Source organism: Geotrypetes seraphini, chromosome 11 (assembly GCF_902459505.1).
Source record: "Geotrypetes seraphini chromosome 11, aGeoSer1.1, whole genome shotgun sequence".
NCBI classification, from domain to species: domain Eukaryota; kingdom Metazoa; phylum Chordata; class Amphibia; order Gymnophiona; family Dermophiidae; genus Geotrypetes; species Geotrypetes seraphini.
Window position 1 is genome coordinate 68,064,405 of NC_047094.1, and position 15,333 is coordinate 68,079,737.

Sequence of the window (15,333 nt, forward strand, 5' to 3'; positions counted from 1 at the left end):
TTGAAGTGAGGGAAAAAGAATAAGAAGATGAAAGGAGGAAAAAGACATTAAGGCAGGGAGGGACTTAGAAAGAGGAAGAGATGGTCTAAGAGAAAAGAAAGTGTATGATGTGCACAGGTTTGTTAGGGAAGAGGGACTATTGAGGACTGGCTGGGACAGGAAGAATATGGGTTGAATAGCTGGACCAGGGTGGACTGGGTGGCACAGTAGGAGTCTGGTATAGATGGTCTGGGAGTAGGATGGTTCAAGTAGGGTTACCAGATTTTACTAATGTACAATCCGAACCCATGGCCCTACCAACCAGCCCTGCTCAATTCCATCCAGCCCCACCCTGTTCTGCCCAAGTCATGCCCCATTCTGGCTCAGCCTCACACTCCCAGTCCCGCCCCCCTCAACTTGTTCTTATGCTCAGAGCCACATCGGGAGGGCATCTGCGCATGCGCAGGTGTGTCACGATATTGCAAAATGGCAAGTATCAGCTTGCCCCTTAAAACTCTATAGTATATTGCAATTGTACTGTATTTGAACCGAATGTTACATATGATATACTTTTCTCTTAAGCTGTTTGATGTTCTTGTATATCTTCAGCTGTTAAATCAATAAACTTACCTTTGGGGGAAAAAAAAAAAAAATTAAAGTCCACGCTATCTGACAAGGTATAGCAGTAGCCAATGACAGCACAATGTAGCTGTCTGAGTTCAAGTGGCACAAAGCCAGAAGGCAACTGCTGTTCCAGAGGTAATACTAATATGGTTTTGGGCATTGGGTAAAAGTGATGAAGGGAACAGACAGAATAGTGAGGAGTGATAAGCTTGATGAAGGAATGATGGTGTGTGTGTATGCATATACTTTACACTTCCGACCAAATGCTCTTGTACTTCAGACCGAATGTTAACTTGTATCTCTTTCCCTGATTATTTGAATCTTCCGTTGTAAACCAAACGCTATTTAACTTGTAACTTGAACATTATTTAACTTGTATCTCTATCCCTGACTATATGTACCTTTCGTTGTAAACCGCTTTGAACTTATAATATAGCGGTATATAAGAAATCAATTATTATTATTATTATAAGGACCCAGCAGTACCATTTGAGCTGCTTTCTTGCCTGTTGAGCTCACATTAGCCACCCAAATTCTACATTGTGTGGTGCCACAAAATCCCAAGAGCAGGTGGATGAGCACTAGCTGTGGAGGAGGGATAAGGAGCAGTGAAGATGTGCTGGCTTTAAGGAATGTTGCAGTGGAAGGAGCTGTAAGGAACAGAGAAGCATCAACTATGGTAAGATGGGAGAATGCTGGCTGCGGGGGGAACTGTAGGCAATGGAAGAGGAGCACTGGCTGTGGAAAGAGAACTAAAGAACAGTAGAAAAATGCTGCCTTTGGGGAGGGAGCTATAGAGAAAAGTTGATGTGTGTTGACTGTATAGTATGTGTTTATGTGAGTGGAGGAATGCTAGTGCTAAGGAGGAAACTGTACGGAATGGAAGAGAAGCGCTAGTTGTGGGGGACAGTAGTTCCCGAACCTGATTCTGAAGGCACCCCCAGCCAATCAGGCTTTCAGCATATCTACAATGAATGTTCATGAGAGATTTGCATACAGTGGAGGCAGTGCATGCATAAATCTCTCATAAGAACATAAGAATTGCCACTGCTGGGTCAGACCAGTGGTCCATCGTGCCCAGCAGTCCACTCCTGCAGCAGCCCATAGGTCAAAGACCAGTGCCCTGACTGAGTCTACCCTTACCTGTGTACTTTCCAATTCAGCAGGAACTTGTCTAACTTTGTCTTGAATCCCTGGAGGGCGTTTTCCCTATAACAGCCTCCGGAAGAGCGTTCCAATTATCCACCACTCTCTGCCCTCTCATTCTCCCTACCTTGGAGAGAGAGGGTGAACAACCTGTCTTTATCTGCTAAGTCTATTCCCTTCATTATCTTGAAGGTTTCAATCATGTCCCCTCTCAGTCTCCTCTTTTCAAGGGAGAAGAGGCCCAGTTTCTCTAATCTCTCACTGTACGGCAGCTCTTCCAGCCCCTTAACCATTTTAGTCGCTCTTCTCTGGACTCTTTCGAGTAGTACCATGTCCTTCTTTAAGTACGGCGACCAGTGCTGGACACAGTATTCCAGTTGTGGGGGGAATTGTTAGGGAATGGTGGAGAAGTGCAGGCTATGGGAAGAGAGCTGTGGAGAAAGAAAGAGGAGCACAGGCTGTGGGAGGACTGTAGGATGTAGAAGAGGAGCACTGGCTGTAGGGGGGAAGTTGTAGAGATGGTGGAGTTGTTCTGGCTTTATGGAGGGAACTGCAGGGAATGGAAGAGGAGCGCTGACTTTGAGGGGAGCTGGGAGAATGGTGGAGGATTGCTGGGGTAAGAGTATTTTAGCTCAATACCACCTCATAATTCAACTAATTTAAAAAAATGGATGTACTCAGATTGTTTACTTCTTATTTTAGTATTTATTGTAACACAAGTGCATTTATTTTATTTTACAGTTTAAAAAATCCTCATCCATTGCAGCTTTGGAGAATATGAACGGGAGGCCATGTGAGTTCCTTTAAATCAGATGGCACAGAAGTGAATGTATTGGTTACTGACTGAACTTGTGTCTGGGCCTCTTCTGCATGCATGTTGTAAACATACAATATGCAATTTACACAAGACATCATGAATAGAAAAAGAAAGACAATAATTTCATACCATGACAGAAATCCCTCTGCATCCTGCTAAGTCTTTTTTTCCCCTCTCTTTTCCACAGCCACTAGCTACTCTAGGTTCTTCAAGGCTCTCAGTTCATAACAGCTGTTCGCAGGGAGTATTTCCCATGCAAAGCTGTTATTATCCCAGGACAAGCAGGCATGATATTCTCACATGTGGGTGACGTCATCTACGGAGCCCCAGCGCGGACAGCTTTTCAAGCAAACTTGATTGAAGTTTCAAGTTTGCACACTGCACCACGCATGTGCTAGCCTTCTTGCCCACTAGAGGGCGCATCCCCACCTCGTGGTCCTCAGTTCAATTTCATCCGCGGAGCCAGAAGCCCTGTGGAAAAAATTGTGCTCTTAGTGCCTTCTGTCGCCGCGGCTGTGTACGGAATTTCGACGCGGTCGCTGCGTTTTTTGTCTTGTTATTTTCTTCTTTCTTTTCAAAAAAAAAAAAAAAAAACTTTCGATTTTCGTCGCTGCCGGGGGCTCCCGGTAGCCGTGGCCGAGGAACCTCGCCTGTTCCCGGTCTCTCTTGGGCCCATGTCCCGGCCCGTAACGGGCTTTAAAAAGTGCGGGCGCTGTGAACGGCTTTTATCTATTACAGATCCGCACAGGTGCTGTTTGAGGTGCTTGGGGCCCCAACACCCGACAGCGTCCTGCGAGAAGTGTGCCACCTTCCAGAAGCGGGCACTCAAACGCCGCAAGGCCCGCATGGCAGAACTTTTCTCTGTCGAGTCCCCTCCCGGGAAGGCCTCGAGTTCGGCCTCGGCTTCGGCCCCGGCCTTGACCTCGGCCTCGGCCTCGACCTCAGCTTCGGGACCCTCGGCTTCGCCTCGGCCCTCGATACCATCGAAGCAGCTTGCCTCATCCAAGGCCTCGGGTAAGTCTCCACTTCCCTCCTCAGCTCCAGGATCGTCCAAAAAGCCATCCTCGGGCTCTTCGGCGGGAGGGTCCGCCTCTGCTAAACCCAAGTTGCCCACGTCCGCTGCCCCGAGGGAATACTCGAGACCGAGGTCGCCCTCTGAGGAGCAGCGGCAGGTCTTGCCACAGGGAATGTCAATCCCGGTGTTCCAAGACTTGCTCCGGGCGTTGATCGCCTCGGAGCTCACCGGGGCCATTGAGCATCTGCAGCAGGCTTCGGCCTCGACTGCTTCGGCCTCGGTGGCCCCGCAGTTGGCGACCTCGGCCTCGGGTACCGGGGCTTCGGCTCCCGAGGCGCCCACGGCCTCGACCTCGGCAGTACCATCGGACCCGGCTTCGCGGGGTCAGCCGGAGCGTAGCGTGCGCCCAAAAGACAAGGTGCGCCGGGTGTGGAGGATCTTGTCTTCGTCCTCGGAGTCCTCGCGAGGTTCATCGCCCTCGGGCAGGTCTCGGGCGAGGCGCCGTCCGAGGAAGGCCAAGCGGTCTCGGGCCTCGCCTCGGCGGCGCGGTCGCTCGTCGCCGGCCGGGGCCGATACCTTGCAGGTGCGGGACCTGCGGGTCGATAATCCCATCTTATTCCGGTCTCCGGCCAGGGAGAGCTCCCGGGCCTCCTCGCCGGGGCCGAAGGGACGGGCTTCTGTGCCTCGGACCCCGGGGGGATCCCCGAAGGGTTCCTTTCGGCGCACTCGGTCTCCGACCCCGTCGAGGTCACAGGACTGTGCCTCGTTGGGGTCGGGGTCAGGTAGGGAGCCCAGATACTCTCATGAGGCCTCTCCCTTCGGCTCCGCCGGGAAGTCTCGGTCTCCCTCTCCTCCTGCTAAACCTTCATCTTTTACGAGGTTCGTGCAGGATATGGCGGGGGCTTTGGGTGTAGACTTGTCAGAAGGGTCCACTTACACCAAGGAGTTTTTAGAGGAGCAGGATCTTCCTGCCCCCCCTCGGGAATCCCCTCGCCTTCCGATCAACAAGGTCCTCCATCAGACCTTCCTTAGAAATCTTGAGGCTCCCTTGACGGTCGCTGTGGTCCCCTCCAAAATGGAGTCGAAGTATCGCACCCTCCCCATCAAGGGGTTCGAGAAGGGGCAACTTTCGCACAATTCGCTCCTAGTGGAATCGGCGCTTAAGAAATCGCAGCCTTCCAGGGTCTCGGCGGCGGTCCCGCCGGGTAGGGAGGGCCGGACCTTAGACAAATTCGGCCGTCGTCTCTATGCGAACTCTCTCATGGCAACGAGGGTCCTCAACTACGCCTTTTCGTACTCGTCATTCCTACGTACGATGGTGAAGGACCTCCCCTCTTTTCGTGAGGTGATACCAGAGTCGCATAGGGACAGGTTTGCCACCTTTAGCTCTAATCTGGCCCAGCTGCGCCTATATTTATTCCACGCAGTTTACGATGCGTTTGAACTTGCCTCGAGGGTATCGGCCTGTGCGGTGGCCATGCGCCGGCTGGCGTGGCTCCGTACCCTCGAGATGGATTCAAATTTGCAGGAGCGCCTGGCAAACTTGCCTTGCGTTGGGGCAGAATTGTTTGACGACTCTTTGGATGCGGCGACCGAGCGGCTTTCCAAACAGGAACGCTCCCTGGCCTCTCTGGTACGCCCGAAGCCTAAGGCCCCTACCCAGCGTCCTTTCCGGCAGCCCCCGAGAAGGTATCCTCAGAAGTCGACGCCGGCCTTCTCAAGACCGCCGCCACGGCGACCGCCCCAACAGAGTAGGGGTGGCCCCTCTAAGCCCGTCGCGCAGGGGGCAGCCAAAGCCGCGCCGTCCTTTTGACGGGGTGGGCGGTTGGGGGCGGGCCCCCACCGCGATTTCGCGCCATCCCCTCCCTATCGGGGGTCGGCTAACGGCCTTTGCCGGGGCCTGGTCTGCGATTACGTCAGACGCATGGGTGCTCCGGACAATCTCAGAGGGCTATTCGCTCAACTTCTCCAGTCAACCTCCAGACTTGTCACCCGGGGCTTGCCCTCCCAATCGGAACCAGTTGGCCCTTCTCCAGGAAGAAGCCAGGGCCTTGTTGAGCCTCCGGGCGGTCGAGGTGGTACCTCGCGATCAGATGGGCCGGGGGTTTTACTCCCGTTACTTTTTGGTCCCAAAAAAGACCGGGGACTTGCGCCCCATTTTGGACCTCCGGAAGCTCAACAAGTTTCTGGTCCGGGAGAAGTTCCGTATGTTATCGCTTCCGGTTCTCTATCCGCTATTGGAGGAGGGGGATTGGATGTGCTCCCTGGACTTGAAGGAAGCATACACCCATGTTCCGGTGCATCCCGCTTGCCGCAGGTTCTTGCGTTTTCAAGTGGGGGATTTGCACCTGCAGTTTCGGGTTCTTCCCTTCGGTCTGGCGTCGTCCCCTCGGGTATTCACCAAGTGTATGGTAGTGGTTGCGGCGGCCCTGCGCTCGCGGGGTCTACAGGTCTTTCCCTACCTGGACGATTGGCTGATCAAGGCCCCGTCCAGGGAGGGGGTTATCTTAGCGACCCAACAGACTATCAGTCTTCTGCAAGACCTGGGGTTCGAAGTGAACTTTCCCAAGTCTCAATTGTGCCCGGCGCAGTCTCTCCAGTTTATTGGAGCCGTGCTGGACACGGTTCGCCTCCGCGCTTTTCTCCCCCCTCTTCGGCGGGAGGCCCTGCTTCGGTGGAGCCGCCACTGTCAAGGGCAATCGGAGGTATCAGCCCAGCACATGATGGTTTTGCTGGGTCACATGGCGTCGACGGTTCACGTCACGCCTTTCGCTCGCTTGCACCTGAGGCTCGCGCAGTGGACTCTGGCGTCGCAATGGCGGCAGGATCGCGATCCGGTGTCTTCCCGGATATCAGTGACTCCTTGTTTACGTCGATCGCTCCGTTGGTGGACCGACTCTTCCAATCTGTCCGGGGGTTTGCTGTTTCTCGTTCCACCTCACAGCAAGGTCCTGACCACGGACTCCTTCGAGTACGCGTGGGGAGCTCATCTGGACGGCCTGAGGACGCAGGGTCTGTGGTCGGCCGAGGACCGTCGATGTCACATCAATGTGCTGGAGCTTCGCGCCATTTTTCTGGCCGCGCGAGCTTTTGTCCACCTGCTGCACGACCAGGTGGTACTCGTGCGGACGGACAACCAAGTGGCGATGTACTATGTCAACAAACAAGGGGGTACGGGCTCTTGGCCTCTGTGTCACGAGTCTCTTCGCCTTTGGGAATGGGCGATCTCCCAGAACATATTCCTGCGGGCTGTTTACATTCAGGGAGAGCAGAACCGGCTGGCAGACAAACTCAGTCGTCTTCTCCAGCCGCACGAGTGGTCTCTGAACTCCCGGGTCCTTCGCGAGGTCTTCGACCGCTGGGGAACTCCTCAGGTGGATCTGTTTGCCTCCCCGGAGACTCACAAACTGCCCCTCTATTGTTCTCGGATTTACTCCCAGGATCGTCTCGAGGCGGATGCCTTCCTTCTCGACTGGGAGGGGAAGTTCCTTTATGCGTTCCCGCCGTTTCCTCTGATTTTGAGAACGCTGGTTCATCTCAGATCGACCGGAGCCTCCATGATCCTCATTGCGCCTCGTTGGCCCAGGCAGCCCTGGTTCTCCCTGCTTCTTCAACTCAGTGCCAGGGAACCTCTGCTTCTGCCGGTGTTTCCCTCTCTGCTGTCTCAGAGTCGGGGTTCGCTGTTACATCCCAATCTTCAGTCTTTACATCTGACTGCTTGGTTTCTCTCCCCCTGACTTCGATTCCGGTGTCTCGGGCCGTGAGGGAGATTTTGGAGGCCTCGCGCAAGGTCTCGACTCGGCTTTGTTATGCCCAGAAGTGGACCAGGTTTACATCCTGGTGTTCTTTGAATCGTCTGGAACCGAGTTCGGTGCCTGTGGCTTCGGTTCTGGATTATCTATTACATTTATCTGAATCTGGCCTGAAGACGACTTCTATTCGGGTACATCTCAGTGCCATTGCTGCATTCCATCGGCACCTTGAGGGTCGTTCTCTCTCTCTTCATCCTCTGGTGACTCGTTTCATGAAGGGTTTAGTGAATGTCCATCCTCCTCTGAAACCTCCTCCGGTGGTGTGGGATCTTAATGTGGTCTTGGCTCAGCTGATGAAGCCTCCCTTTGAGCCCATCGACAAGTCGCATCTTAAGTTTCTCACTTGGAAAGTGGTATTTTTGATTGCGCTCACGTCTGCTCGTCGGATTAGTGAACTGCAGTCCTTGGTGGCGGATCCTCCTTTCACGGTGTTTCATCATGATAAGGTGGTTCTTCGCACCCATCCAAAATTCTTACCTAAAGTTGTGTCTGATTTCCACCTCAATCAGTCTATTGTCCTTCCGGTGTTTTTTCCGAAGCCCCATTCTCATCCTGGTGAGGCGGCGCTTCATACGCTTGACTGTAAGAGGGCGTTGGCTTTTTATCTTCAACGCTCCAAGTCTTATCGGAAGGTTCCTCAATTGTTTTTGTCCTTTGATCCTAATCGTTTAGGACACCCGGTTTCGAAGCGCACCTTGTCAAACTGGTTAGCTGCTTGTATTTCCTTTTGCTACGCTCAGGCTGATCTCCCGCTTTCGGGTCGAGTTACGGGTCATAAAGTCCGAGCGATGGCAGCTTCCGTGGCTTTCCTCCGATCCACGCCTATGGAGGACATTTGTAAAGCTGCCACTTGGTCTTCGGTTCATACGTTCACCTCCCACTACTGTCTGGACACTTTGTCCAGAAGCGACGGCCGGTTTGGCCAGTCGGTGTTACGTAACCTGTTTTCATAATTTGCCATCCTCCCACCTACCCTTTTTTGGTTGGCTTGGAGGTCACCCACATGTGAGAATATCATGCCTGCTTGTCCTGGGATAAAGCACAGTTACTTACCGTAACAGGTGTTATCCAGGGACAGCAGGCATATATTCTCACAACCCGCCCACCTCCCCGGGGATGGCTTTCTTTGCTATGATATGGAACTGAGGACCACGAGGTGGGGATGCGCCCTCTAGTGGGCAAGAAGGCTAGCACATGCGTGGTGCAGTGTGCAAACTTGAAACTTCAATCAAGTTTGCTTGAAAAGCTGTCCGCGCTGGGGCTCCGTAGATGACGTCACCCACATGTGAGAATATATGCCTGCTGTCCCTGGATAACACCTGTTACGGTAAGTAACTGTGCTATATGTGCAGGAAAGATGAACTCCTTCTTGAGATGCCAAGCCTGGGAGTTATCACAGGTAGGACATATGAACAGTGCACTAGCAAGCCCCTCTGTACAACTCCACCCCTGCCCCTCAGATAAGTCCATGTGCTCCCTAAGCTACCATGTTTCCCCGAAAATATGACAGGGTCTTACATTAATTTGTGCTCCAAAAAACACACTAGGGCTTATTGTTGGGGAATGTCTTATTTTTTTTTTTATGTACAACGATCATCTCTCCCTTTCCTCCACCCCAATTCTTCCTCTTTCCTTTCTTCCTCATGTGCAGCATCTTTTCTTGCCTCTCACCCATCCCCTTGTGCTGCAGCTCCAAGGACTCCAAAAATAGTGGTAGCACTCTGAATGGGCTGCTTCGTGGCCTTTCCTGCTGGGGCCTCGCCTCTGCCGTGTCACTGATGATGTCATCAATGAAGTGGCAGAGGGAAGGCCCCAGCGGGGAAGGCCACGAAGCAGCCCATTCAGAGCGCTGCCACTATTTTGGAGGATTCAGATTCAAGGTATGTCAGGCTCATGGTGGGAGGGTCAGTGGGGTTCCGCTGCACAGAGGGATGGGAGGGAGGGATAAACAGATGCTGCAGAGGGAAGGCCCAGCCCCGGCAGGAAAGGCTGTGAAGCAGCCCGTTCAGAGTGCTGCCACTGTTTTTGGAGGACTTGCAGCTGCTGCACAAGGGGATGGATGAGAGGTGAGGAAAGATACTGCACATGGGGGGGAGAGAAACAAAAGAAGAATTGGGGTGGAGGAGAGAGATGATTGGCAAATTGGGCAGCACTAGTGTCAGGGATGGAGTCAGGGAGTAGTGGGGTAGCTTCGGGGGTCGATCTTAACTAGGGCTTGTTTTTGGGGTAGGGCTTATAATAGGAGCATCTTTAAAAATCATGCTAGGGCTTATTTTCGGGAAAGCATGGTAGTAGTGGCTCAGCATTTCTTTAAAACAAGACTACATGCTCCTGAGCCAATAATAGCTAAGTCTGCCTCAATGCAGAGTCATGTGATCCATGCAATCAGCCAGGGAGGGGCTCTGTTGATGCCAGTTCTTGTTCAGGGTGAAAAAATTCCCTCTGCGGGACTTCTTCCTAAGTTTGACTTCTGTATACAAAGATACTACTGTCATGATAGAAGTGACTCCACATTCCCTAAGTCAGGACTTTTCTAATCTCTTCTAGGGACACTAGACTATTCTGGTTTCAGGATAGCTACAATGAATATTCATGAGGTAGATCTCTATACACTGGAGAATCTCTATAATGTAAATTTATCTCATATATATTTATCATGAATATCCCAAAAACCAGGTGGCAGTGGCATAGGAGCCAGCTTTGTGGATGTTGAGTACCCCCAATACTGCGCAAGCTCCTTTAGTGTTTCCAGCGAGTGGTATTTTGTATTGCATTTGGTACCTCCAATCATTTTGATTTGTTGGCACCAACAAACAGTGAGATCTCTAAGATAGGTTTAGAAAGCCCTGTCAAAAGCATAAACCCCGGGCCCTCACCGCTGCACATACCAATGGTAAAGTTATTGGTGAGGTGACTCCCTGTGATACATGCCCTAAGGATACATCTCAGACCATGTCTTCTATATACAAAGGTAACCAATCATAGATGGGCCTCTTTCTAAGATATTTTCCATATGGACAAATCTAGTTGACTGCAGATCTGACAGAATTTGGAAATGTAAACAACCAAAATTTGTTCCCCTTTTTTACATAATGGGTTAGAGCACAAGTTGTCAGACATGCAAGTCCTGAATTTACATATACACAGTCTTTGTCCTGTCCATTTAACATGGAAATCCATGATCATCATAACCAAATTCAAACTGAAGAAACACAACTAAAAAAAATTTTTTTAAGACAAATTCTTGGAAGCCCAGGTTGGTATCTCAGTCAAATGAAGTTAGATCTCTTATTAGTCAAATGATACTGAGTGTGCACTCCCACTGGTCAAAAGTAGTCACTGATCTATTTGGTAGAATACAGATAGAATGAACAGATATTGATGCTTCAACTGCACAGAAAAATCTTACATTCAGCAAGAGACACAGTTCACTGTTAGAGAATGTCAGTGGCTGCTCTCAGCGCATCCCCTGCTCCATGCCATTTCTATTACAGATAAGCAAATGCACAGTTTGTCATTTCAACCAGAAGATGCCTCTCCTGTTTGTTGTGTTGATTAGATAGCTAACACTATATACAGTTTGGCACAGAGCCACAGTGGATTCAGTTTGAAAAGAAAATGGTTGAATTTACAGAATTGACACCCTGGGATTTATTCAGGCTGTCATGAAACATCTCTTTCTTCACTTTCAGGTATTCTCTCCTTAAAAATTCTCTCCATTCACACACGCCATTTCCCTTTTCTGCTAAAATGCATAAGTCACAAGTCCAAAGCACCTCCCCCACTCCCCCACATCCCTCAAGCAGTATCTCTCTCACAAATTCAATAGTTCAATTCTAGATGATATCATAGTAAAAGTATACACATAACATGCATACCCGAATATATCACCCACATGCCTAAATTTTTACATTATAGGCAAATTGAAAATAAGGTAAAATTTAAACATGCCCAGACAGATCCGGTGGTATCTACTCTCTTTGGTCATATATCTGAAACCAATTACACCTGAATTTGCCCATAGTCTATACTCCAAACCTGTTTACATTCATACCATGGGAACCCATTTCCAGGCACTTTCTCACACACACACCCCTACCTCTGTTTACTCTTCTCTAAATCCCACCACCGCAATCAAATTTTCTTGTCTCGGGGAGTGGGGAGGAGTATACACATGAAAAATAATATCAATTCAAACACACAATGTGACGTTGATGCTTTCCTAGTGAGCTGGTGTCACATACTACAAGTCCAGATGCTACCAGCAGCACTGTGCGAGCCTGGGGACAGTCTGTGGGTAGGATAGTGTTCTTCCTTACATGGGTCGGGCACCAGGAGTTTGCATGCTGAAGTACTCAGTGAAGCCATTCTGCTGGTGGATCTGTGGAGCGTGGAGCTGGTAGGGAGGAGGCTGAATTTCATCACCAGGTGGTTTTGAAAATGTGGACACTCCAGTCAATGTTGAGGTAGTCACCATGCAACTGGGACTGGGGTTCTGGTTTGCAAACCTCTGCACACCTGCTATTTCATCCCCAGATTTACTAGCCTAATGAAAGAGAACAGAAATATCAGGGAGGGAAGCTTGTGCAGAGGTGTTAAGAACTGTTCAGCCAATAGAAAATCAATCCTGCCTTTGGGATTCCATCTATAGTAACTCATTAGCTAATGCTACTATCAACAGCTCATCTATCCTACTTCTCTAAGCATAGGAGGTAATGATGCCATTCAGAGGTCACCTAATCCAGTGTTCCACCAATAGAAGATAACATTATCATGGACACCTCAACTAACTGCTTCCCAGATGGAAAGGGAGACTTGATTCCATGTTAATTTAGTCAACTGTGTTTCTCTCCACCAATGAAAATTAATCTTCATTTGAAGGGGTAAAAACCTCAAAATTATTTGGAAAATCCTGTGGCACTAATGATGGGGATTTTTTTTTTTTTTTGCTACTTATTAAGTTGGGAATTGTAGTGAGAGGGAGACACTGATGTTACTGAACAGACAAGCCAGAAAAGAAACAAGCTTAGCCACAGTCAAGTCAATGACAGGCTTTCAGAGTCAAATATAAGCCAAGACAAATTAATTGTACTGAGAAATATAAGAATATATCATCCCCCAAATCAGTGGTGTAGTGAGAGTGAGAGGTACCTGGGGCAGTGGCGCACCTCCCCTGCCATCATCTCTGCCCCCCATTCCCCCGTAACTCTAGTTCACTGCCGTGAGCAACCAGAACTTCAACATGCTCTTCGTGTCTCTGTCAGCTCTCCCTCTGATGTCTCTTCCTATGCACGGCACCCGGGAGAGACGACGCAGTCACATAGAGCATATTGAAGTTGTTGATCATGGCAGTGAACAACTAGAGGTATGGGGAAGGGAAGGGAGGCATGGAAAGGAGGAGGGGTACCAGCACCCCCACCAATATGGTGCCCGGGGCAGACTGCCCTCCCCCCTTACTATACCACTGCCCCAAATTAAAATTAAACTGTTTACTATTATTTTGGGCCCAACATTCAAATGATTTTTGCTTCTAACTTTCAGAATTATGCTCCTAAATTCACCTCGTTGAAAATTTGCTAGAGCTACGTGCCTAAATATATGTTCAGAATATCACTAAACCCTTAAATTTAGAAGCATAAAAAGAGGATGGCAACAGGGATAGATTTAGGGTAGGGAAAATAAATTAGGATCTTAGCACTGATTTTCAGCACTAGGTTCATAAATTAGGCTCATAAATACAGGGAGATTAATAGCAGGCCTAAATATATAAGCATAGAGGGGCATAATCAAAAGAAACATCTAAGTAAACATTTGGACGTAGGGTGCTAGTCACCCAAAGTTGGCAGCAGCAAAATGTCCATTCTCGAAATGTACATCCAAAATAATTTTTTTTAAAAAAATCATATATCTATACGTCCAGGCGTTTGATCATCCAGACCGCCACTACATCTATCTTTATACCACATTCTCGACCAAAAATTCAATCAAGTCCCAAGCGCCCAGAACAAGACCTTTTGGACATGGGAAGGACCAGCATTGTGATGGACTGGCTACCCAGACATGGAAACAGAGCAGTGGGGCACCTTAGAGGGCACTGCTGTGAACTTCAAAAAAAGGGTACCAGATAAACATCTCACCACAATTCCTTTATAGGTCTTGGTGAGCCCCCCCCCAGACACCGCCAAAACCCACTATACCCACCTGCATACAACCCCAATAGTCCTTATGGCTGCAGGTGCCACCTATATTTCACGTTTGGCGAAGGTACAGGCGGAAGAACAAATGGCTAAAAATGTAAAAAAGGGAGATAAAAATTTTTTCAGATATATTAGTGAAAGGAGGAAGATAAAAAATGGAATTGCTAGGCTAAAAGATGCTGGGAACAAATATGTGGAGAGTGATGAGAAGAAAGCAAATGTGCTAAACAAATACTTCTGTTCTGTGTTCACAGAAGAAAATCCTGGAGAAGGACCGAGATTGTCTGGCAAAGTTACACGAGAAAATGGAGTAGATTCTGCGCCGTTCACGGAGGAGGGTGTTTATGAGCAACTTGAAAAACTGAAGGTGGACAAAGCGATGGGACCAGACGGGATCCATCCCAGGATACTAAGGGAGCTCAGAGAGGTTCTGGCGAGTCCTATTAAAGACTTGTTCAACAAATCTCTGGAGACGGGAGTGATTCCTGGGGATTGGAGGAGAGTGGATGTTGTCCCTATTCATAAAAGTGGTCACAGGGATGAAGCAGGAAACTACAGGCCGGTGAGCCTCACTTCAGTTATTGGAAAAATAATGGAAGTGTTGCTGAAAGAAAGGATAGTGTACTTCCTTGAATCTAATGGGTTACAGGATCCGAGGCAACATGGCTTTACAAAAGGTAAATCGTGCCAAACGAACCTGATTGAATTTTTTGATTGGGTGACCAGAGAGCTGGATCGAGGACATATGCTAGATGTAATTTACTTGGATTTCAGCAAAGCCTTTGATACAGTTCCTCATAGGAGGCTGTTGAACAAACTTGAAGGGCTGAAGTTAGAACCCAAAGTGGTGAACTGGGTCAGAAACTGGCTGTCGGACAGACGCCAGAGGGTGGTGGTTAATGGAAGTCGCTCGAAGGAAGGAAAGGTGATTAGTGGAGTCCCTCAGGGTTCGGTGCTGGGGCCAATCCTATTCAATATGTATGTGAGTGACATTGCTGAAGGGTTAGAAGGAAAAGTGTGCCTTTTTGCAGATGATACCAAGATTTGTAACAGAGTAGACACCGAAGAGGGAGTGGAAAATATGAAAAAGGATCTGCAAAAGTTAGAGGAATGGTCTAATGCCTGGCAACTAAAATTCAATGCAGAGTAATGCATTTAGGGATTAATAATAGGAAGGAACCGTATATGCTGGGAGGAGAGAAGCTGATATGCACGGACGGGGAGAGGAACCTTGGGGTGATAGTGTCCGAAGATCTAAAGGCGAAAAAACAGTGTGACAAGGCAGTGGCTGCTGCCAGAAGGATGCTGGACTGTATAAAGAGAGGCGTGGTCAGTAGAAGGAAGAAGGTGTTGATGCCCCTGTACAGGTCATTGGTAAGGCCCCACTTGGAGTATTGTGTTCAGTTTTGGAGACCGTATCTGTCGAAAGACGTAAGAAGACTTGAGGCGGTCCAGAGGAGGGCGACGAAAATGATAGGAGGCTTGCGGCAGAAGACGTATGAGGAGAGACTGGAAGCCCTGAATATGTATACCCTAGAGGAAAGGAGAGACAGGGGAGATATGATTCAGACGTTCAAATACTTGAAAGGTATTAACGTAGAACAAAATCTTTTCCAGAGAAAGGAAAATGGTAAAACCAGAGGACATAATTTGAGGTTGAGGGGTGGTAGATTCAGGGGCAATGTTAGGAAATTCTACTTTACAGAGAGGGTAGTGGATGCCTGGAATGCGCTCCCAAGAGAG

The 15,333-nt window shown here is 49.2% G+C and overlaps 1 protein-coding gene across 2 annotated transcripts in view; it reads right to left on the reverse strand.

The window, feature by feature from the left end:
- Positions 1 to 9,558: 9,558 nt before the first annotated feature.
- Positions 9,559 to 15,333, reverse strand: part of TMEM145 (transmembrane protein 145) — a 56,961-nt gene continuing 51,186 nt past the window's right edge. For both annotated transcript variants that reach the window (XM_033914357.1, XM_033914356.1), the window contains one exon: positions 9,559 to 11,939. In XM_033914357.1, coding sequence (XP_033770248.1) covers positions 11,709 to 11,939 — 231 coding nt within the window. In that variant the 3' untranslated portion in view covers positions 9,559 to 11,708. The remainder of the gene's footprint in view (positions 11,940 to 15,333) is intronic.